The sequence below is a fragment of the Chiloscyllium plagiosum genome, unplaced genomic scaffold, assembly GCF_037043375.1.
Source record: "Chiloscyllium plagiosum isolate Xiang-an unplaced genomic scaffold, Cpla_swu_hap1 HiC_scaffold_23, whole genome shotgun sequence".
NCBI lineage: Eukaryota > Metazoa > Chordata > Chondrichthyes > Orectolobiformes > Hemiscylliidae > Chiloscyllium > Chiloscyllium plagiosum.
The window spans coordinates 49,005,508-49,030,925 of record NW_028270161.1 but is presented as its reverse complement, the minus strand read 5'-3'; the positions used below and the strand labels follow the sequence as shown (position 1 = coordinate 49,030,925).

The 25,418-nt window shown below is 42.3% G+C and overlaps 1 protein-coding gene across 1 annotated transcript in view; it reads left to right on the top strand.

Annotated features, from left to right (window-relative positions):
- slc15a5 (solute carrier family 15 member 5) overlaps positions 1-24,637 on the top strand; it is a 31,112-nt gene extending 6,475 nt beyond the window's left edge. The window contains exons 3-9 of the mRNA XM_043713522.2: positions 1,975-2,144; positions 7,266-7,486; positions 9,817-10,009; positions 15,071-15,259; positions 17,117-17,248; positions 23,631-23,739; positions 24,025-24,637. Of these exons, the coding sequence (XP_043569457.2) occupies positions 1,975-2,144; positions 7,266-7,486; positions 9,817-10,009; positions 15,071-15,259; positions 17,117-17,248; positions 23,631-23,739; positions 24,025-24,169 (1,159 nt within the window). The 3' untranslated portion in view covers positions 24,170-24,637. The remainder of the gene's footprint in view (positions 1-1,974; positions 2,145-7,265; positions 7,487-9,816; positions 10,010-15,070; positions 15,260-17,116; positions 17,249-23,630; positions 23,740-24,024) is intronic.
- The last annotated feature ends 781 nt before the right edge of the window (positions 24,638-25,418 follow it).

Below are 25,418 nucleotides of genomic sequence, written 5' to 3'. Positions count from 1 at the left end.
ATAAATGAGAGTTGCATCAGATTGCAATAAATTTACACTTAGTTATAGTAGGCTGGTAAGGAAAAAGGATTGGTTCCTGATAAGAAATAGATTGAAGAAAAATTGAGTGCAGCACTAACAAGCCAAGCCTCTGTGGCTGGAAAAGCAGATATAGTATATTTAATGGAAAAAGAAATTACATTTTATGCAGCCTATACAAATGTGGATATTGGTCCGAAGGAACTCCCTTCTGCCATATACATGTTGCTCTTCAAAACAGGCTGGTCTTCACTGAAATGTCCCTCTTCTCTCACTGGAGTGAAGCTCACTGATCAAAGAGGAGCTTATGTTCTTAGTGTGGGTGTGTTAAGCATGCACCTATCGCTCTGTACAACATAGAACATAGTCTTTCACTTCGAGGAAGCAACTCTTCCCAAAGCAAAGACTGTGGTCCAGTTCTGAGGAAGGATCACCAGACCCAAATCATTAACTCTGATCGACCCAAATCATTAACTCTGACTTCTCTCTACATTAGTCATGATTTGGAGATGCCGGTGTTGGACTGGGGTGTACAAAGTTAAAGATCACACAACACCAGGTTATAGTCCAACAGATTTAATTGGAAGCACTAGCTTTCAGAGCACTGCTCCTTTATCACATGAAGGAGCATCACTCCGAAAGCTAGTGCTTCCAAATAAACCTGTTGGACTATAACCTGGTGGTGTGTGATTTTTAACTTCTCTCCACAGATACTGCTAGAGCTGCTGAGCTTTTCCAACAATTTCTGTTTTTGTTTCTGATTTCCAGCATCTGCAGTTCTTTGATTTTTTTTTGCTTTATTGACTAAAGTTCTATCTTGTACAGATTATTTCTATCGATAAGGGTCTCATAAAATTCATTACTATGTGTGAAAAATTGAATGATTTGCAACACAGAGAAGATTGTTTCTCAGGAAAAAATCATATTTGGTTTCTGCTGCAGGATGTGTTCCTTAATAATCACAACATTTGTTAACTTGCGTGAGTGCATTTGTATAAATGTGTTGATGTACAGATCAGCGTGAATGGAACTCATAATTTAATATAGTTCATGTCTATTGTTGCTCACTGACAAAGTAATTACATTTTTCTTTCTATAAACATTTCTTTGCTTCTTTCCACTCTGTAATGTTTGCATTCACACTCACTGTCCCTGTCCATTTTCTCTCCTCATGGCTGTATAGGATCTGGAGATTTTTACCTGTATGGTTTGTTTGGATGTAGTATTATATGGCACAGAGTTTTAACTCCTGTCTTAACTCCTCTAACAGCACCTTCCAAACCAGCAGCCTCTACTGTCTCAGAAGGATAAGGACAGCAAGTCCCCTCCTAAGCCACGGACCATCCTGACTTGGAACAATATCAATGTTCTTTTGCTGTCACTGGGTGAAAGTGCTGGAATTCCCTTGCTAACAGCACTGTGCGTGTCCCTACACCCCAATGTCCACAGTGATTTAAGAAGGCACCTCACCATTAACTCTCTTGGTCATTTGGGAATGGACAATAAATACTGGTTTGGTCAATGATGCCCATATCTCATGAATGGTTAAAAGAAACTCCCAGAGACACATAAGACTTTTATCATTCTGATTTGAAGGTTTTCTGGGTGGAATACCAGAGGTTCCAGTATTAGATTGCTTTCTATTTTCTCTTGCATTCGACAAGGTGGGGGAGGGGGAGATCACCAGACAGGTGCTGCAACACAAGAAAGATGTTGACTGGGCAAGTGGTGACTGGTGGAGCAGAATGGGAGTCCTGTGATCAAGAGAAAGCAAAAGGTTGGTGGACAGTGATGACATTGCGATTCGTTGTGAATGACAGCACAGAGACGAACAGGGCCTGAAGCTTCAGTGCTTCATAGTCAACTAATATTATTAAAAATATAAGATGACCATGCAAATCAGCCAAAATATACCATTTTATATTCACCTGGAACTTCTGATCTATCTTTGCACAGGTTTCACTGGTTTGTGAGCTTGAACTCTGCAGTTGTCTTTGTGGGCATTGCCTATATTCAACAATCCATAGCGAAAAACCTAGGCTTCCTTATTCCTTTTGCATCCATACTTATGACCCTTCTGACTATTCACATGGTGCAGAACAGACTAATATACCGACCAAAGTCAGGTAAGGGGAACCAGTAATTCAATAACTAGCCACTTTGGCAAGACTTGTGTTGCCATGAAAATTTTCCGTGATTGTTTGCAGACTGAAATCATTCTGGGAATATTTAATTTTAATTAAATGTATTCCTGATGCCAGTAATGCAGCATCAAACACAAGATGGATTCTATATTTTGCTGCAATATGGCAGCACTTGCTGTTTGTACTTTATCCACAGGTTGGCACTATAACTAGCTCTGAATTCCCACATTACAGACTGCCTGATGCCAGATTATGCTGCAATCTTTCCCAGCCTGTTACAAACACATCTAAATGACATACTAGGTAGACATCTTCAGTGGGACAGGCTTCCACATATTTGGAGGCATCCGCAAACCATCCCCATTTCCAACCCAAGGTTCATTCAACTATAGCAACCAACTCCAGTCCTACAGAAACTAATGGTTGTCATAGTCTCTAAACTCACTGCATGGAAAGAGAAAGCGGCAAGGCAGCCAATTACATGTGCATACAGAGTCATTTCTTGGTCCACAGCTTGCTCTGAGGGCTCGTGCATGGACGCTACAATCATACAGCACGAATATGGATAGCATAATGGCTCAGTGGTTAGCACTGCTGCCTCACAGCACCAGGGACCTGGGTTCAATTCCAGTCTCTGGCAACTATCTGTGTGGAGTTTGCACATTCTCTCCATGTCTGTGTGGGTTTCCTCCGGGTGCTCTGGTTTCCTCCCACAGTCCAAAGATGTGCAGGTTAGGTGAATTGGCCATGCTAAATTGTTGGTTAGGTGGATTAGTCAGGGGTTAGGGTAGGGGAATGGGTCTGGATGGGTTATGCTTGGGAGGGTCAGTGTGGACTTGTTGGGCCAAATGGCCTGTTTCCACACTGTCAAGAGTGTGGTGCTAGGAAAGCACAGCAGGTCAGGCAGCATTTGAGGAGCAGGAGAATTGATGTTTTGGGCAACAGCCTTTCTACACTATTTGAAATGGAGGGCATTTGGCTAATTCTTCCTGTGCTGGCTGACTGAAACAGCTATTCATTCAGTTCCACTCTTCATCACCCTAAAAATGTTCCCTTTTAAAATCATTACATCATTCCCTGTTGGATTTTATTATCAATTCTGCTTTATCATTCTTTCAGGTAGTGCATTAAATCTGCACTGTTTTTATCTGAAACCATTGGCCTTTAGTTCCTGACTCTTCCTCCCAGTGGAAGCAATTTCTCCTTACTTTCTGCTGAAACCCTCTCGCTTGTCCAAGGTCATTAACACTGGGGTCTAACACGGGACCCAAGAACACAAGCAGTGCATACAGACAGAGTGTAATGGTAGGGAGCTGCTCAGAATCAATGCAAGTCAGGAAAAGACTTGAAGCCCCATCAAACATTTCTGTCTCTTTCAGCCTCAGAGTTCAGAAAAAAATGTATCCCGCTTCCTGGATCATTGTTGGCCCCCACTTGCCAGTTCCTGAGAATTAAATTTCTCATCTTTATATTCCATTATCTTCGTGACCTTGACCCCCACCCCACATCTCTGTAATCTCCTCCATCTCTGCAAACTGGTGCTGACTCCATCTTCTTGGGGATCATTCTTCCTCCCTATGCCACTCCCCCCACCCCCATCACCCCTCCCCCCACCCATCTTGGCTGGTGGCAATGTCTTTAGTTGGCCGCACACTTGCTCTCTCTTCCTAAGCACTCTGCCTTTCATCTCTCCTTAATTCTTTTTAGACTCTCCTTAAAACTCATCCACATAACTAAGCTTCTCATCACTCCTCCCAACATCACATTGTTTGATCCAAGGGCCATCTAATTTCTTATTCCTCTGCACTGCGCCTCAGGATGATTAAAGGAGCCATGTAAATGCAATTGCTGAGACAGTACGGTAAAACATGCTCAAGGCATCTGAAACGAAGTGTGTTAACATAGTGGCAATTAAAGTGAGTTCTGAAAGTCACTATTTTAGGTCCAAAGATATTCAGCGATACAATGTCCATAGTTTAGTTATCACAGCTCTGAGCAGTCTGTGAAAGTTGTCAAACAGGCCCCTTTGAAGATTGAAGCTGGTCATTAACATTGTTCCATAACTAATTCAGGTTCATTCAATGCTGTCACTAAAGGCAGCTCAGGGAGCAGTTAGATGGTATGTTGATAGTGATTCTTGTGGAGTCAGTGCTATTTGCAGTTTCGATAATGGATCTGATTTCAAATTGTTTCACTTATAGTGGCACCTATGAGTATCATTGCAAATTGGTGCGTAGAAACTGAATTACCCTGGCACAAGGAAATTGTGCTTGACATTTTAGGAGCAGTGAGCTGGAAAACCTCTGCCAAATGGTAATGCTGACATCCTTAAATTAATTATGTGCTTGGTTTGTTTCAGTGGTTCCTTTTTAGCAGTGTTGCAATGTGCGGTGATTCTGATATATGGTACTATCACAATGAATTAAAACTAATAATTCCCCAGCACCAACAGGTTAACTTTAACATCATCATCAGTTAAAGTGATAGGCCAGGGCAAAGGCTCTGTCCTACAACCCTCCTCCTCCTCTCCCTCTCTCTCTCTCTCTCTCTCTCTGTCTTCCAGCCCACATTGTTTTCAATATGATCCAGGTTACTGTGCAGATTTATTTAGGAAAACTAAAGCGATGGCACAGGGTGAGGAAGTGATGTCAGAGATATGAAACATTGCTGAAAAGAGAGGCATGTTGCTGGAGGTTTTCATCTTGCACTCATCAGGACCAATGCAAGAATGCCAAATTTCAAACAGTGACATTACAGGAGAAAACTGGGGCTGATTTATGGGCAAGTCAACTCTGACTGGACAAGGTGCTGCCATGGAGGAAACCCAAGTGTCTTGATAATTAAGAAAGAATGGTAGGGCTAAAACATATTCTTTTTATTTGCAGACAATGATTATCTTACATTGGCTTTTCATGTTGTTACTTAGGATTGTTCAGCAAGCACTGCCCAATCATAGAATCACATCGAATGATAGACATTCTGTTTCAGGTTTTGCAAGTATGAGTGGGTTGAAAATGACCTGTACTTTGCCTGTTATGAAAAATGGAAGGAAGATGTTGCTTGATTTGATCAGATAATTGTTGGGACATATAGCCTACCTACCCGACATTGCACCAACACAGATGTCAGAGAGCAAAACTAATGGGTGGACACAGAAATGCAATCACCAACAAGATCCTTTCCAAGTCACAAATGTCCAATGCCCATCTCGATTTGGAAGCATATCTGTGGTTCTTTCATTGTTGCTCTGTTGAAGTCCTGGAACCCCCTTCCCCATGGCGTTGTCAGGCTTCAACTACTTTAAACTGCTGACCGTACAATTTCCCTTCTGGGCTCCCATGTCAGCAGATATCAATCTGGAACTCTCTTGGGATAATGTTGCCTTCTTTTTCAAATTATCATTATCCCTTCTCTCCTTAAAAAACAACACTTGGCCCTGCCATCTTTGGAAACAGTTGCCCCATTTCTGGCCTCAGTTTTGTCCCACGTCCTTGATCTGTTGTCCATGTAGCTGCCTCTCAAACCCAAGCCCATCTCTCCCAGAATTTCATGTATGAATCTTTCCAGACAGGATTATTCCCTAGCACCATATCAAAGTGACTTTCTTCAAAGTCTTGACCTACCAATAGTTTTTGAAACCTTTTTTTAGTCACATGGGGGTTGGGGGACTATTTATAGAGTGATGACAAGCTTTGTGGCTCTGATGCCACCAAGACTGGATTTCTTAGGAAGAGGAATTCAATATGTAGACAAGGGTCTAACATGGATGGAAACAGTCACAATTGCATACTCCACTTATGGAACAAATGGCCACATTTTCCCAGAACCCATCTGAAAAGAAACTTCATGAAGGCCAGTATTACGTAACCAATCACCCTTAATTTTACATTGTATGTGACATAGATTCAGCTCCCTCAAAGCCAGCTCCTAGAATGAGCAGAACCCTTGACATTCCTGTTTATGTCTGTCAGCCAGGTCTCCCTGATTGGACCAGGCTAACAGCCCCAATCAGGGAACTCATACTTATGAGGCCCACCTGGCTAACCTTGTCCCAATCACTACACCATCCTCAAACAGTTGAAGGTTGCTTAGATTTTCGATGGAAGCTGGGACTAAGTCATATCATTCCTCTCCAATACCTCTCCACTCTTGGACAGGACTGCACTTGCCTGGTTCCATTTTCATTCATTGAGTCACAACCAGAGAATCACTTGCAGTGGCCCTACTTCACATTCTCACTGATCTACCTCACAGGATCTATCCTACTTTGTAACTACATGCTGCCCCTCTGCAACATCACCTGAAAAGCCGGTGTTAAGGCCACACATTGTCCCGCTGATAAATCCAGCTCCACTATACTTGTCTCAACTTTTCCAGTGTCTGTTAAGGTCTGGCTGCTTATCCCACATCTAGTACTGGACGTGCATAAACTTCCTCCAAATAAACATAAAAAAATGCTAGAAATCACAGTAGGTCAGGCAGCATCTGTAGAGAGAGAGGAGACACTTCATCAGAGCTGATGTGAAGTGTGGGGGCGGCAGCGTTTATGCAATTGTTAGGGAGGATAGAGTGCTGGGGGAGAAAGGGTGTTGATAGTTCAGATTAAGTGATCGGAATGTGAGAATGGCAGAATGATGGTGGCTCTAGCTGTCAGACTGGGAAGAACAGACTGTCCCATTGGAGTGGTGGGAGGGGGGAGAGGACATAGTGACAGAGAATGCAACAAGTAAAACTAAAAAAAAGGAAAGGAGTGGGAGTGGGTTTACAATTTAAAGGTGTTGAACTCTATTTTAAATCCAGAAGGATGGGAAATGGTTAGTCTGACGATGAGATGTTGTTCCCCCAGTTTGTGCTGTGATTCACTGGAACATTGCAGCATGCCGAGGACAGACACATGGGCATGTGAGGAGGTTTGTTCCTCTGACTGGGAAAATCAAAACCATTGTTGTCAGTCCCTGTTACAAACTCCACTTCCTACCGGCTCACTACTCCTTGTACATTATTGAGGCTGAACCAGACTGTCTGCAAACTTAGTATCAAATCTATCTGCAAACATGTCAAAGTGATCGTTAACGTATATTTACTTTAAATCTTTATTTGCAGGTGGCTCCTTGATGACATTTTTTGGTGTTTTAGTGAATGCTATAAAGATGTGCTGTGTGAGATACCGTCACATCAGTGGGGATGTGAGTAATTGGCTGGACCGAGCCAAGGAGAACTATGGTGGCTGGTACAGTGAAGCCCATGTGAACAATGTCAAATGCCTTTTCAGATTAATTCCACTGTTTGCCTTTCAGATTCTGTACAGAGTTTGCATACTTCAGGTAAGCAGCTTCAGCTCATTGCAACAGTTTGTGTATTCAAATAAACTGAGTGAATCATTCAAAGAAATAACTCAGACAGTTGTGGTTGAACACTAGACATTCCCAGGGATGTAAGTGACCTGTTGAATGATCCTGTCTTTAACTCAGAAATGATTCCGTGCACCTCTGGTGAATCTTTTTCATCTCTTGAAAATGCTTTCAATGTACTCATCAACCGTCTAATGATCCAGCATTCCATCACCTCTGATTACCTTTCTTTAATGAGCTCACATCCCCCTTAACCCCATTCTTTTGTCATTCAGGGAAATTCAAAGCAAAGCGAAGGAAAAGAGGCAAAAGGGAAAAACAATAATGCTGCAGATAACACAAAATAAAACCAGCAACATGTCAAAAATGCAAAGAGCAAGCCAGAACATTAGAAAATGTAAAGAAAGGTGGCAAGGGAACATAAAGGGGAAAGGGAAATCATTTTAAGAATGAATAATGCTATAGTTAAAGAATGCATAGGAATAATTAAAGGTGAAATGGGAAATCTCATTGCACAGATTGAAGGAGTTGTGGAGATAGTGAATGGATGCATTCTGTCATGTTTTCATAGAATGATGGTGGAATGAACAGGTACAAGAAGAGAAATATAGGTAAGGAATTAAACAATCAGTGTGGTTCGAATTGCGAAAGACAACAGCCCCATGACCATGCAACCCTCAAAGCTAAGGGAAGTCAGAGAGTCACAGCAAAACATATGGCAGATCATCTTTGAAAGATCATTTGATACTGAAGCTTTTTCACATAACAGACCAGTGTAATGATTCAAGATAGAGGATACAATCATAACCAAAGTAACTATTGACCAGATAGCCTAACATCAGTAATGGTCACATTTCGTAGTACAAAACAAAATACAAACCTGGAGAGATATGGGTTAATTAAGGACTAATTTGTAAAAGATAAATTGTTTCTGAGAAACATAATAGAGGACCTTTGGAAATAATCAAGACCAATAATTGAAGCAGTGTGTAAAAAAACTCAAAAGTTTTCCAATAAGTTGGCAGGGTATTAAAGTGAATGTGGAAAAAATATTAGGTAAAGGATGTTTTGTTACATTGGAAAATGTAATTCAGAGGCAAACTTCGGTCTGTTAATGTTCTCTGTCTATATATTATACAGATAATCTGGTCTTGAATATATCAATGTTTTTAGACAAGACAAAAATGGCATGTTTAGCGAAGAAGCAAACTGAGCTGAAAATGTGTTGCTGGAAAAGCGCAGCAGGTCAGGCAGCATCCAGGGAACAGGATAATCGACGTTTCGGGCATAAACCCTTCTCCTGTTCCCTGGATGCTGCCTGACCTGCTGCGCTTTTCCAGCAACACATTTTCAGCTCTGATCTCCAGCATCTGCAGACCTCACTTTCTCCTCGAAGAAGCAAACTGCCCAATTCTAGAAGGTTTTAGGAAAGTTAGTTCAATGAACTTTACATTGCTGTGAGCTGATGCATTTTTAGATAAATAATGATTGCAAATAAACACTAAGTGAAAAAAAACATTAAAAAGAAATAGAGGAGCAGAAAGGTTATGGATTCAGATCCATAAGTATTTAAAAGGTAAGGGGTAGGTTTACATCAAGGTCAGGTTGTCTGGGATGAATGGTAGTAAGCAAGAAGCTGGACACCAACAAGAACAAATCAACTTGCTTCACTGGCCCCCACCTGAGACACTCATTCACTGTGCCACAATTGTACTGTGAAAGCAGTGAGTACAATTACAAGATACATTGCAGCAATTTTTTTACTGGTAGCTAAAGATGTGTATATCTTACACTAGAGGCAGAGAGTCGTAGAGATGTACAGCATGGAAACAGACCCTTCAGTCTAACTTGTCCATACCGCCCAAATATCCCAACCCAATCTAGTCCCAATGCCAGCACCCGGCCCATATCCCTCCAAACCTTTCTATTCATGTATCCATCCAAATGCCTTTTAAATGTTGCAATTGTACCAGCCTCCACTACTTCCTTTGGCAGTTCATTCCATACACGTTTCACCCTCTGCATGAAAAAGTTGCCCCTTAGGTCTCTTTTACACTTTTCCCCTCTCACCCTAAACCTATGTCCTCTAGTTCTGGACTCCCCCAACCCAGGGGAAAGATTTTGTCTATTTATCCTATCCTAGTCTGCAAATTTCATATTATGCCATGTAACTTAATTATTGTAAATATTTGAATGAATTTCATGTATAGAATTCTATTTAGAGATATTTACTTGCATCGATTATATTCCATGGTATAAAGGTTTGTCAAAATCATTGCTAACATTATCATTTATATCTACAGATCCCTTCAGCATATTTTATACAAACAATGCACTCGAATCTGAACCTGAGGGGATTTCTCCTTCCAATAGCAGCACTGAATGTGATTGGACTCCTTCCTGTATTGCTGCTTGCACCTTTCCTGGAATATCTTGGAGCTTGCTTACAGTCTGTTCGTAGAGACCCATTATCACCATCACCATTGGCACAGATGGGTAGGCGACAGGTTACTAATGTTGCCTCTTTGTTCACATTTTCCATTACAGATTGTCTTTCTTATAGAACACAGAACTGTACAGCAAGGAATGGGCCTTTCAGCCCATGGTCCCACCTGGGCCGCTGGCTTTCTACAATTGGGAAAGAATTTGCAGTAAAATGGCATTTATATCAGAGCGTTCCAAGGAATCCAATTTGATCAAGCAGGTCACAGTCCTGAAACACGCACACTGTTTCTCAGTGCACAGATACTGCCAGACCCTTTGAATATTGCTGGCACTTCCAGTTTTAATTATGGAATTTTCCCAGGCCAATGAACAAGCCTTTGATGTCAAGTGAAGCAGGGAAATTGTTGTAAATGACGCTGGGTTGAGATCTCAATGCGATCCAGCCCCCTTTCTAGGGCAGGTTGTGAATGCTGCATGGAAACTCCAAGAAAGCAAGGGAAGTCAATAGAAAAGCTAAAGACTTTTCCATGCAAATTTGTGCATGGATTCCCACTTTCCCATCTGTGCAGGAATTCCATGCTGTGCCTGCACCCTAGTTGACTGTAGAAATGGACTGCACAACAGGAGGGATGTCCTCAGTGAATGACAAGCTGGGAGGTTTTTAGTGATGAAATTGAAGAGCTTTGTCCATAGCCGGATGAGAGATTGTTGCTCTCAGAGAGTACCATTGCGGTATTACAGATGATTGATAACTGCATGCAGGACATTTCACAAGCCCAGTACTTTAGCTGGCTTCAGTTGTCACCCAGTAATCAGCCTATTCAGGTCCACCTTCCACGTCAGCTAGAGGCTCTACAGTACAGGCTCACCGCTGCCATTAGCTCCAGCAGCAAGAACATAATCTAGCTTCTCGTTGGGTACATGCCTTTGTCCACGGGGGAGATGAGATAAGCATAAGATCCAAAGTGAAGGAAATGACACCCAAATACAACGCTCTCGCAAAGTATCTGAGAACTAGTGCCTTTGGAGGCTCAAACTCCCACCATAGGTTACTGCTGATGTCATCTTTGTAAGGGCCAGATTAATATGATGTGGTAGACAATGACCCGCCATAGCGTAAGGTGGAATTTGAATTCAATAACAATCTGGAATTAAGAGAGTCTAATGATGACCAAGTCAGGTTCACTAATGGTCTGTAGGGAAGGGAACTGGCATCCTTACCTTGTCTGGCCTACACGTGACTCCAGACCCACAGCAATGTGTTTGACTCTTCACTGCCCTCTGGGATGGTCCGTAAATGCTGGAATAGCCTCATCCTATGAATGAATAAGAAAACTTGGTACATGTTACATTAATATGATGGACCTTGTTGTAGAGACAATCGCCCTTACTCACATGCTTATGTCCTTATCCAACAACACTCAACAAATATGTTTGCTATTGTTTTATCATGCAACTACTGGGAGGATTGAAGTGAAACTAGATAAACCTTTCCTTTCCTGTTCTGACAGTTCTGAACCCACATATGGCAGAAGATTTCGGGTTCACTTCTGATTTGTGGAGGGCTAGTTAACTTGGTCTGTCTAGCAAAATGTGATCCTATAGTTAAATGGCTGGGGAGAGAAAATAGTTCAACAAAGATCCCCACTCTGTGACTCCTGTGCCATTGGAATGTGCGATATTGGGGTGAAGTCAGGATAGGATGCAGTTGCGATGAGTTCCACATTCAAACTTCACATGGGTAATTGCATGAGGTGTGGAAGATCTGGGGTGCAAGCGTGGAGCTGCATCCAAGTAAGGGTTAACAGATCAAGGCAAGGAAATGGGAGAGAGGGAGGGAAGAAAGGAAGTACTTTATTCCTAAGACCACTAATACATATTTGGAAAACCTACACAAAAGTTATCAAAGTTTCCTGTTGATATTTTTATATCATGATATATAAATGCTGGGTTTTTTTTAGTCTCCACAGTCTGATCTTGTAAACATCTTTTGATTCTTTCAGATCACAGTGACTATAGTAGATGTGATAGTTCTGCAATAGATGATGTACACATCATATTATGTTTTTATAGTACTGAAGATTAATATCTACATACCTCATGGGTGATGAGCACCAACATTAAGCTGTCACATCTGCCCTTGAATAACTTATTTTTTCCAAAGCTTGGCTGTTAGCAATGATTTATTCATCTTGTTTGCTTTATGTATTACCAATTCCTGCAAATAACTTTCTCTCCCCAGGCTGGTATATTTGGAAAAGGATGACTGGAATAACAAACTGTATCTAATCAGAAAAATAACTTATCTGATTTGGAGGAATTGTTTGAGCAAGTGACTGTCCATGTGCTTAGTGAAAGGTTATATCGCCCCTTTTCCCAGAAATCTTTTTCATTTCATTCACAGGATGTGGGCATCGCTGGCCAGGCCTGCATTTATTGCTCATCCCTAAATATCCAAGGGGAAGTTAAGTGTCAACCACATTGCTGAGAGTCTGGGGTCACTTGTAAACCAGACTAGGTAACGATGGCAGATTTCCATTTTTGAAGGACGTTATTGAACCAGTTGGGGTTTTTCCAACAATCACCAACAGCCCAAGATCATCATTAGATTCTTAATTCCAGACTTTTATTGAACTCAAATTCCACCATCTGCCATGGCAGAATTCAAACTTGGGTCCCCTGGGTCTATGGATTAACGGCCCAGCAATAACACCACTGTCATCACCTCCCCAAACATTTCCTTCCCTAAACACATCCTTAAAGCAATTACTGAGACCAATGGAAATTCAAGATAAAATGTCAAGGTGAATGAAGGGCTGGCAGAGAAAGAAATAAGTCATGGGAGTGTTCTCTCTAATGTGCCTTTTGCATAGCCCATATACTGCTCTCCGTTGTCCCTTTAAGATTGTTGCACTTGTGCATCGCTTTAAGAGTCCCTAATGCAGTAATGGTTGCATTACCATAAACTTGTGCCACCTAGAGGAACCACAGTGGGTATGCTTGGTTGAGGAAGGAGACACTGTAATGTGTGTGAACTGTCATAGGCCAGAGCCTTGCATTGTTTCCAACCTAGATTAATAGGGCTGGACTCTACAGGGAACTGCAGTCTTACTGTCCTGGCTAAAATGTCGGCTGACAGTCCACCTATGGTCCCCAGTGGTCGGTACATAACAATATAATATTGGCAGTGGTATTAATCACATACTGGAAAGACATCCTCCCTTTCTCGGGAGGTGATACCATTTTGCAGAACTGAAATAAAATTAGAAAGTGCTAGAAAAACTCAGCAGGTCTGGCAGAGTTAATGTTCTAAGTCCAGTATGACTCTGCTTTGGCCACTAACTCTCCATCAGAAGTGTCAGCCGGGAGCAGTGGCCACTGCTAATATTGTAGGCAGTCTCAAAGGCTGAGGGTAGCTGGAATGATAAAGCTCCCGGTCATGGATTTCTGAGAGGGTGGATAAAGGGAATGGGGAGGGGAGGGTTCAAGAATCTGAAGTGAGGGGTTAAGAGGGAGCAATAACCTTAAGGGCAATGGTTTTGTCCCTGATAGGACCACGGAACCAGTAAACATACTTCGCACCCACACCAATGCCAGTCCCACTGTCTCCCTTGGTACCTTGCCTGGTACCAACTCACACAGCTAAACCTGTCAGGCTTTCAGTATGATGTGGGACTCCTTCTCCACACCATGAATAAAATACTGCCCAGATGGAATGAAGCCTTTAAGTAACCATTAGTTGGCCCTCAGGACAATTTGACAACTGATACATCACCATAGAGCAATGGTAAAGAAAACTGGATGTCCACTTCTCAAGAGTCTTGTATGTCTTTAGGTAGTATCTTGCAGATTTCAGGCTGTCTCAGCCATTTCACAGTGAATGAAATGGTTTTGAAGTGCTGTGACTGTTGTAATTTTGACAAACACAGTAGCAAATTTGTTCACAGCAAGATCCAACAATGTGCATTGAGTCACATCAGTAAAGTGGAAAAGTGAACAACAGTTAGTTTGAATATTAGGCAATGTGAAGGAGGCAAAAATCTCAGGCTCATTCAAAAGGCCTCAAAAGACAAATTATAAGGTAGAGTAACATGGCTCTGGAGTTTCTGCTGGCTTGCACTGTTTTTTTCTTGGCTGCACTTTTTCCCCCAAAACCGGCCAAATTGATGCAAAAGATCGTTATAGTTCAACAACAACTTGTATTTATTTAGTGCCTTTAATGGAATGAGATCTCCCATGGTGCTTCACAGGAGTAATATAAAACAAAATTCACAAGCTGATTATGTCTGATGCATCGAATTTCTGCGATCTATTGTGCCAGTTTAAGAAACACTGCACCGGAAGCGAGCCTTGCTCACATAATATTTCAACGCTGAGATCAGATTTACTATCATGTGGGTTTCCATTAATTGCATCAGCTTGAGGCCTTCAAGATTTTAGTGAGAGCATATATTTTGAATGTTTTCGAATTTTGTTTTAGTTTACTGAGAAAGTAGCCACAGTACATTCATAAGCCAGATATACTGTTCTTTTATAGTTTTTTAAAAAGTTACTTTCCGTCATTTACTACAGATAGCAGACTAAATACCCTGGTTAAAAATACTTGATTTTTTGTTTCTAATAACCATATTTTTCAGTTGTACCAATAAAACTGTGCCAAGTTACAACTCCCTTAAAGGATAGGAATATTATGAAGCAACCAACATCTTTGTTAAAAATAATGCTCAAAAGCATTTGTCAATTCGTCTGGCAAACTGTGTTCAGCGTTATGCATATCAGTTTGAATAGAAGTTTGAGTTAAAAAAAAGAAGCTACAATTTTGAGTGCAACTTGGGTCTGCAGCATGGATCACCACCCTAGAGGGATGCTAGAGAACTAACTTACTTTTCCCCTAAAACTTTGAATATGGACAATATGAATACCCTCATCTGTTTATACTTGATATATATTTTCTGCACCCAGCAGAAGCAACAAGAGCAACAACAACATGATTAGAAGGGTATTCATTGATGTTGAATGAGCCTACAAGTGAGGATGACCTGTAAGGAATGGGCTTCTCTTCTAATCATTAACCAGCAATGACTTCTAACAATGACTTCCAACCTTTTTCAGTCATAGGTCACCTCTGTGCAGTCTTGTCCATAGTGGTCGCTGGGATATCAGAGGTGACCAGGAGAAACTTCCTGCTGGTGGAACAGACTCTATCTGGAAAGGTGCTCCTTGTGTCTTCAATGCCTTGCTTTCGTCTCGCTCCTCAGTACCTCTTGCTTGGAATCTCTGAGGCATTGGTCACTCCTGCTTGTAAGTACAGGTCTCTTATGTGATTGGTGATTTATGTAGCAAAAGGCTTTACTTTTCATTTTGATTCACAGCATAGATTTTACGGTTTAACACTCTAGGAAGAGGTTGTGCTGAAATCTGAGTTCAAATGACAAATGTTGTCTGCTTAACAATATTCCAAATATTAGATTAGAATAAGGAGAATGCTCACTCTCGTGTTATAGCTGTAGTTATCCACTCTCGGTGTGGAGCCTTGCTGCAGAGGAGTGCACTGCACTCAATAAGCACTTCGGTAGAACGTACCCAATCAGGGAAAAGCGAGAAAAGCAACATAAGTTAAATCCATTCATTTTAGGTTAAATCCTAGAATTAGCTACATTATACCACCAGCAAATCAAGGCCAAAGAACAAGGTACATTACCACCTTTTCAGGGATGGACAGGTTAAAACCGACCATACTTGTGACAGTTACATCCAATACTTGTGCTTTTCTTCCTGTGCAAATTTGTTTCCCTGGTGAATGAACACATTGTAAGGCACAGATAATTGTGGTCAACATTGATGACAGTGCACATGGCCAATTTCCTTTCCACTGTGTCTGTAAAATATTTGGACTAAGCTTGTAAATGTGTATTTCTGGAGTGGAACCATGATGCACATTGAAAGAACATTGGGTTAGTCTCCACAATTTTCCATGAATTAATTTTTTCATCCTGATTTGGTAAGGTTCTGTGCTGCTGCTCACTGCTATATATATATGTATAAAAATATGTATAAGACCATAAGACATAGGAGCAGAAATTAGTCCATTTAGCTCACTGAGTGTGCTCCGCCATTCGATTATGTTTGATAAGTTTGTCAATTCCATTTTTCTGTTTTCTCCCCGTAACCCTTGATCCCTTTGATACTCAAGAATCTATCTCAGTCTTAAATATACTCAATGAACTGGCCTCCACAGCCTTCTGTGGCAATAAATTCCATAGATTCACTATTCTCTGGCTGAAGAAGTTTCTCCTTATCTCTGGTCTAAAAGGTCTTCCCTTTACTCTAAGGCTGTCCCTTTGGGTCCTAGTCTCTCTTACCAATGGAAACATCTTCCCAACATCTACTCTGTCCAGGCCATTCAGTATTTTGTATGTTTCAATTAGATCCCCCCTCAGCCTTCTAAACTCCATCGACTATAAACCCAGAGTCCTCAAACGTTCCTCACATGTTAAACTTTTCATTCCTGGGACCATTTTTGTGAACCTCCTCTGAACACGCTCCAGGGCCAGTATATCCTTACTGCATACTGAATGAACCAAGATCAAACCAGATGCTGGACTGCAATAGTAAATGTGGAGGTTTTGCAACAGGAGAGGGTGCCATTAAAATATTATCTAAAGGCAGTGTTTGCTGTTAATGTGCTCACCAGGAAGAATGATATGTATTTCAAACATACGGTGTTTATAAATGGAAATATACAGTATATTAATTTACATTCCAGCTATGCTATCCTCTTCATAATATATTTGCTACAGATCTCAATGGGTGTACTTAAAGCAATTTCTTAAGCTGTCTGCCCCACCAGGAAATTGTAATGTGACAGCTAAACAACTTATAAAGTAGAATTCACTAAAATTCATCTTCAGGAAACTGTCTTAAAAAGTATACTGTGTGCAAATCCCATTCATAATTTTAATGTGTATAGAGATATCTTTTGTTTTAGTTTGGTTATTGCTTAAATAGATGTAGAAATGAATTGTTTGAAATATAAAATGAATGCTTAATTCAAGCAAGCTGCAGTGCAAATGAATCAGTATACCAAGCACTGAAAGCTCTTTGAAAGTTAGTCAGTTACTTTAGGTAGTTGAGTTTTACGCCTACCTTTGTTTGCAGGCATGCTGATTACATTCAGACTGTCTCCAAAGAGCGTTCAAGGCATCGCAATGCAGTTCATGACTCTCTTCAATGGTTCAGGCTGCTTTGTGGGAGCAATGATTATTCAAACTGTCTACCAAGTATCTGGAGGTGAGAGCCATTTGCTTAAAGGCTGTGTTTAAACAGAAAATTACTGATTGCTGTTAAATAAAACATAATCCAGCACAAGTAGGTTTTGCTTATCACATAACAAATGACTGAACATGAGCGGGAATATGATTTTATTACGAACATATCAAGAGACATTTGGTCAGCTGTAGAGGTCATATCGATGAACTTCAGAGGCCTTTCTCTGAAGTAAAAGGTTTCTGTTCGTTGTCAATAGTTCTTAATAAATACTTTCTATTCTCAGTAGAGACTTCTGTCGGACATGAACACAGAACAGTATAGCACAGGAATAGGCCCTTCGACCCACTATGTTGTGTCGACCATGATGCTTTTCCAAACTAATCCCATCTGCCTGCATATAGTGCGTAGCCATCTCTTCCCTGCCTGTTTGTGTCTCTAAATGCTCCTTAAATGTTACTACCGTATCTGCTTCTACCAACTCCCCTAGCAGTGCATTCCAGGTATCTACCACTCTCTGTGTAAAAAAAACTTGCTTTGCACATCTTTAAAGATCTCTCCCATCAGCCCCATCTCATCTTAAACCTATGCTCCCATGTTTGACATTTCCACCCTGGGGAAAAAAATCTATTCATCCTATCCATGCCCCTCATAATTTTTATATATATATTTTATAATATATATATGTTAGGTTGCCCCTCAGCCTCCCATGCCCCAGCACAAACAGTCCAAGTTGGTCCAACCTTTCCTTATAGCTAATACACTCCAATCCAGGTAACATCCCAGAAGATCATTTTTTCACCTTCTCCAAAGCCTCCACATGCTCCACCAGAATTGCTCAAAATATTTTACTCTCTTTCACATAGATGATGCAACTGCACAAACAGGCTTCACTGACCACGTATCCCAGGAATATATATTATGAGAAACCACCATTAGAAAAAGTGCTGTTTTCCTGTGAAAAATAAACTGAGAATTGCTTCTCACATGGTTATTGAATAGATGGCTGGCAAAGTACCTTTAATCATAGATCCCTCTATTTCTAAATTAACCAGTTTAAGATAACCACTGTGGAAATGCAGAGCTATCAACTTTCACATTTTACTTGCAAAACTTAAATGTGAAAAAACAATGACAAAAGAGTAAGAAACAACTTGCATTAATTCAGCACTTTTCACATACTCAGGTCAACTCAATGAGCCTCATGGCCCGTGAATAAGTTTTACGAAAGTGTAGTAGCAGTTATGTAGCAAATGTTTTGACCTGACTGCTAAGGTTTCACAGACAGTGAGAAATAAAGAGGTTTCAGTGGTTAGCAGATGAACATTGCCTAGGGGACCAGGAGCATTCCCTGCTTTTCAGAAAGAAAATGTGATTTGAGCTTTCACGACAGTCAGATCAAATTAACAGCAACAGACAGCAGTTTGTTACTATAGCACTGAACCATCAATACGAATGATATTGTCAAATCCTAAATTCAAGTTAAAAGCACAGCCTCCAGACTCAGAGACAGTTTGGTGCCACAGAGACAAGCTAACACTGCAGTAAGAATGCAGCTCATTCTATCTGTTTCTTTTCTACACTATTTGACATACTCTATAAATTTAGATATTGATAATGAATACTTTATTCAGGATCATTTATAAGTTTTCTGGTCTTAATAGAGGCGGCAGGAATAATCTCGGGGGGGATGGAGAGTGAGCCCAGTACTGAGGGGGGATGGAGAGTGAGCCCAGTGCAGGGGGAATGGAGAGTGAGCCCAGTGCAGGGGGGATGGAGAGTGAGCCCAGTGAAGGGGGGATGGAGACTGAGCCCAGTGAAGGGGGGATGGAGACTGAGCCCAGTGAAGGGGGGATGGAGAGTGAGCCCAGTGCAGGGGGGGGGGGGGGGGGGGGGGGAATGGAGAGTGAGCCCAGTGCAGGGAAAATGGAGAGTGAGCCTAGTGCAGGGGGAATAGAGAGTGAGCCCAGTCGGGGGGGGGGGGGGCGGGGTGGATGGAGAGTGAGCCCAGTGAAGGGGGGATGGTGAGTGAGCCCAGTGCAGGGGGGGGGATGGAGAGTGAGCTCAGTGCAGGGGGGGGGAATGGAGAGTGAGCCCAGTGCAGGGAAAATGGAGAGTGAGCCTAGTGCAGGGGGAATAGAGAGTGAGCCCAGTCGGGGGGGGGGGGGGGCGGGGTGGATGGAGAGTGAGCCCAGTGCAGGGGGGGACGGAGAGTGAGCTCAGTGCAGGGGGGGACGGAGAGTGAGCTCAGTGCAGGGAGGGGGGGGGATGGAGAGTGAGCTCAGTGCAGGGGGGGCGATGGAGAGTGAGCTCAGTGCAGAGACGGGATGGAGAGTGAGCCCAGTGTAGGGGAGGGGGTTGGAGAGTGAGTCCAGTGCAAGGGGGATGGAGAGTGAGCCCAGTATAGGGGGGGTGGAGAGTGAGCCCAATGCAGGGGCGATGGAGAATGAACCCAGTGCAAGGGGGATGGAGAGTAAGCCCAGTATAGTGGGGAAGGGGAGTAAGCCTAGTGCAGGGGGAATGAGCCCAGTGCGGGGGTGGGGGGGGCGGGATGGAGAGTGAGCGCAGTGCAAGGGGGGGATGGAGAGTGAGCGCAGTGCGGGGGGGGGGGGGGGGGGATGGAGAGTGAGCCCAGTGCAGGGGGGGACGGAGAGTGAGCCCAGTGCAGGGGCAATGGAGAATGAGCCCAGTGCAGGGGGGGATGGAGAGTGAGCCCAGTGCAGGGGGGGATGGAGAGTGAGCCCAGTGCGGGGTGGGGGGCGGTTGGAGAGTGAGCTCAGTGTGGGGGTGGTTGGAGAGTGAGCCTAGTTCATCTGTGGTGAGGAAATTGTTGGAGTCATCGAGTCATAGAGATGTACAGCACGGAAACAGACCCTTCGATTTGACTTATTCTTGCCGACCAGATGTTCTAACCTACTCTCGTACCATTTGCCAGCATTTGGCCCATACCCTCCAAACCCTTCCTATTCATATACCCATTCAGATGCCTTTTAAATGTTGTGATTGTACCAGCCTCCACTACTTCCTCTGGCAGCTCATTCCATACATGAACCACCCTCAGTGTGAAAAAGTTGCCCTTTAGGTCCCTTTTAAATTTTTCCCCTCTCAACTTAAACCTATGCACTCTAGGTTTGAACTCCCTCACCCCAGGGAAATATCTTGTCTATTTATCCTATCCATGTCCCTCATGATTTTATAAACCTCTTTCAGGTCACCCCTCAGCTTCTGATGCTCTAGGGAAATCAATCCCAGCCTATTCCGCCTCTCCCTATAGCTCAAATCTCCAGCCAGGCAACATCCTTGTAAATCTTTTCTGAACCATTTCAACTTTCACTACATCCTTCCTATAGCAGGGAGGCCAGAATTGCACTCAGAATTCCAAAAGTAGCCTAACCAATGCCCTGTACAGCAGTAACATAACTTCCCAACTCAAGTACTCAATACTCTAACCAATAAAGGAAAGCATACCAAATGCTTTCTTCACTATCCTATCTACCTGTGACTCCACTTTCAAGGAGCTATGAACCTGCACTCCTACGTCTCTTTGTTCAGCAACTCTCCCTAAGACCTTACCATTAAGTGTATAAGTCCTGCTAGGATTTGCTTTCCCAAAATGCAGCACCTCACAGTTATCTGAATTAAACTCCATCTGCCACTTCTCAGCCCATTTGCCCACCTGATCAAGATTCCATTGTACTCTGAGGTAACTTTCTTTGCTGTCCACTGCAACTCCAATTTTGGTATCATCTGCAAATTTACTAATGGTCTGTTGATCTTCATCCCTTCACTTTCGAGTAAAGGTGCAGGGATGAGTTGTTGCAGTTATACAAGGCCTTGGTGAGGCCACACCTGGTATATTATGTGCAGTTTTGGTCTCTTTTTGTGAGGAAGGATGCTCTTGCTCTCGAAGGAATGCAGCAAAGGTTTACCAGGTTGACTCCCACCAGGGGATGGTGGGACTGACGTATGAGGAGAGATTGACTGGGTTAGGATTGTTTTTACTGGAGTTCAGACGAATGAGGGGAATCTCATAAAAACTTATAAAATTTTAACAGGACTAGATAGTGTAGACGCAGGGAGGATGTTCCCAATGGCCTGTATGACCAGAACCAGGGGTCACGGTCTGAGGATTCAAGGTGGACCATTTAGGTTAGAGCTGAGGAGATATTTCTTCAACCAAAGAATGGTGAGCCTCAGAAATTCATTACCACTGGAAGTAGATGATGCCAAAACATTGAATGTATTCAAGAGGTGGCTAGTTATAGCACTTGAGGCGAATGAGATCAAAGGTTATGGGGAGAAAACTGGATTAGGCTATTGAGTTGAATGGGGGTTTAGATCAGAGTGGTGCTGGAAAAGCACAGCAGGTCAGGCAGCATTCGAGGAGCAGGAAAATCAACGCTTTGGGCAAAAGCCCTTCATCAGGAATGGAAGCAGGAAGCAGATAGGTGGGAAGGGAGATTGGCAGGTAGGACAAGTCATGAGATCAGTGCTGAGCTGGAAGGTTGGAACTGAGGTAAGGTGGGGGGAGGGGAAATGAGGAAACTGGTGAAGTCCACATTGATGCCCTGGGGTTAAAGTATTCTGAGGCGGAAGATGAGGCGTTCTTCCTCCAGGCGGTCGGGTGGTGAGGGAGCAGTGATGGAGGAGGCCCAGGACCTGCATGTCCTCGGCAGAGTGGGAGGGGGAGTTGAAATGTTGGGCCATGGGGTGGTGGGATGATTGGTGCGGGTGTACTGGTGATGTTCCCTAAAGCGCTCTGCTAGGAAGCTTCCAGTCTCCCCAATGTAAAGGAGACCGCATCGGGAGCAACGGATACAATAAATGATATTGGTGGATGTGCAGGTAAAACTTTGATGGATGTGGAAGGCTCCTTTACGGCCTTGGATGGAGGTGAGGGAGGAGGTGTTGGCGCAGGTTTTGCAGTTCCTGCGGTGGCAGGGGAAGGTGCCAGGATGGGAGGGTGGGTTGTAGGGGGGGCGTGGGCCTGACCAGGTAGTCACGGAGGGAACTGTCTTTGCGGAAGGCGGAAAGGGGTGGGGAGGGAAATATATCCCTGGTGGTGGGGTCTTTTTGAGGTGGCGGAAATGTTGGCGGATGATATGGTTTATGCGAAGGTTGGTAGGGTGGAAGGTGAGCACCGGGGGGGGGGGGGTTCTGTGCTTGTTACAGTTGGAGGGGTGGGGGTTGAGGGCGGAGGTGCGGGATGTGGATGAGATGCGTTGGAGGGCATCTTCAACCACGTGAAAAGGGAAATTGTGATCTCTAAAGAAGGAGGCCATCTGGTGTGTTCTATGGTGGAACTGGTCCTTCTGGGAGCAGATACGGCGGAGACAGAGGAATTGGGAATACGCGATGGCATTTTTGCAGGAGGTAGGGTGGGAAGAGGTGTAATCCAGGTAGCTGTGGGAGTCGGTGGGTTTGTAAAAAATGTCAGTGTCAAGCCAGTCGTCATTAATGGAGATGGAGAGGTCCAGGAAGGGGAGGGAGGTGAATGAACAGCTATGATCATGATGAATGACGGAGCAGGCTTGAAGAGCCAAATGGCCTCCTCCAACTCCTATCTTCTCTGTTTCTATTTAACCATATCTCCTATGTTCACACCTAATCATATATGTAAGTGATGAAAGTCAGTCCCAGCACTGATTCCTGTGGCTTGTGGTCACAGGCCTCCAACCTGAAAAGCAACCCTCCACCATCACCTTGTCTTCTACTGTCAAGCCAGTTCTGTATCCATATAGCTAGTTCTCCCTCTATTCCGTGTGATCTAACAGTGCTAACCAGTCTGGCAATAAAAGCATTCATTCAAATCTTACCTCGTTCCTCACCCCAACAGCTGCGTTTAAAGAAATATCGTTATTAATGCAACAGTTTCAACAAAAAAGCAATTCAAATCAGCCAAAATACTGAGTTAAAAGATGAATATGCATATATACTTTTTTAAAAATTCTATTTTTTAAATGGGCAATTCCATTTTTCGGAGGCAATGTCAGTTTAAGTACCATGCATTGAGTTAATGAGCATCTTGTTAATGGGAACATTCATTAAAAAGAACATTTGTTTAGACATTGATTCATTCCCCACATTCTACGCAGCATTTGCTTAATATGAATAATTGGATAAAGGAACTGTTTTGCCAATGGTATTTTCATTATTAAAAGGTTTCTACCAGATCGTACATTTTTTTCGTTAATTGTTTCAACTGTTCTTGGCTGGAGATGTCTTCTGATTCAAAATTATGCAGAAAAATAACTAGAGTCAGGCAGGTTTTATCAAGCAGAGCTTTAATGATGATATTCCTGGAATGTGTGATACATAGGTATAAGTGTGAATCATTCGGATTGGGGCTAGATCCATTAAGTCAGTTCATTACTTTTGCTGTTTCCCTTTTGTGTATCCTCAACAGGCAATTGGTTTCCAAATAATCTGAACGTTGGGAATTTGGACACATTCTTTTTCCTTCTGGCTGCGTTCATGCTTCTGAATATTCTGGGATTATGGCGAATCTCTCACAGGTATTTTATATTGAGAGTAAAATCTATGTTCCCATTTGGGTTATCACAGAAAAGGTTGTTCTGTTATAATACGCATTTCGTCAACACAAGTTCGCTGTAACGCGAATGTCGAATTACAGACGCTGTTTCTAAAGCACAACCTTTTAAAACATGCATTGGCTATAACTCAGTTACAGCGCCAACACTTTCAACGCTGTTTCTAAAGCATGATTCTTCTATAACGCTAAGTGGCACAAGAACACGTTATTAAAGCCTATAAGTGACATCTTCTGGCTTGTTGTGCAGATACAAAGACCTTCAACAGGAAGACGACCAATGTGTTAAAGGAGTTCTTCTGGAAAAGCTAATGGAACATGAAAAATCTCTGAAATTCTATGACAGTGTTCTGGATTGGCCCACCATCTCCTATCCCAAGGAGATAGTACTATGAAAACAAATTGAAAGGGGATGGTGCTGGCATTACCAATTTGTGAGGCAATAAAATGTGTTAGGGAACAGATGTCTGATTTATTATTTTTCTCTAAAACTATGCTTGTCAAGACTTTGTTATCACTTGTAACTTCTAACTTTGTTTTGAAGTACCACTTCTCCCCAGAAGAAACTGGCATCATTTTAGATGAAAATGTGCTATTGTTGTTTCCTATTTATTTTGACCCAGAGAATTGACATACTAATGCAAATTTGTCTTTGAATTTCACAAATGAAATATTTAGGTAAATAAAAGAATATTTTTGTATCGTGTAGATTTATGTAGTTTAATACAAAAATATTTCATTTGCAACTGACATTTACCTATTGTTAAGTGGTATATTCCTTAATGTTGAAATGTTTAATTTAGAAATTGCTTACACATTTGGAAATGATGGAGAAAATTAACAATAAATGCAATCTACTTCAAAACTAATACTGATGTATTGTTGGCATGTGGAATTTACAGGAGCGGTCTGGTGTTGTTGAACTTACTCAGTTTCAAAGGTCAAGTCTTTATTAATTGTGACATTCATGTGTATTGTTATTAGTTCTTTTAAAATGACTGGAGCTAAGATAGAATACTCTGAACACAAAAGACACACTCCATTTAACGCTCAGTGCTAATTACAGTTCTGGGTGAACAGTCAGATCAATTACCATTACAGTCAGTTTCTGTTTATGTCTAGGCATTGTGATCATTAGTCACCTGCCTTCCCCCTGAAATGTAAAAACATGGCTATGCAGAAGACTTTTGATGGCGTGTGTTTCTTATGGGAGGGACCTGTTTGCAGTGAGTCCTTCAAGATTCTTTAAAATAATAGTCTTTCAGTATGTTATCAACAATGGTCATACAGTCATATTCTTTTATTCAGTAATAATGATGGAGTTGTGACTTGGGAGTATCTTCTGCAATTGTTTTGTGTTAGGCATTCTAAGAAATGGCACTTGACTAGAAATGCGTGTTCATTGCTAACTATATCAGAAGAAGCCAAAACTGCGTAATTAATTTACAGCATAACAAACCATGAACTAAATCAGGACAAGGTCCCTTTCAATTACTAATAGGTACATCTAATATGTATCTAACGCAACACTTAACATCTGTTCAGAAAGTCTTCATGTCAATAAACACTGACATATCACTGTTCCTCCTTCAGCTCAAGACACAAATAGAATTTGCTCTTCAGCTTGCAGAGTTCCTTCTGCAT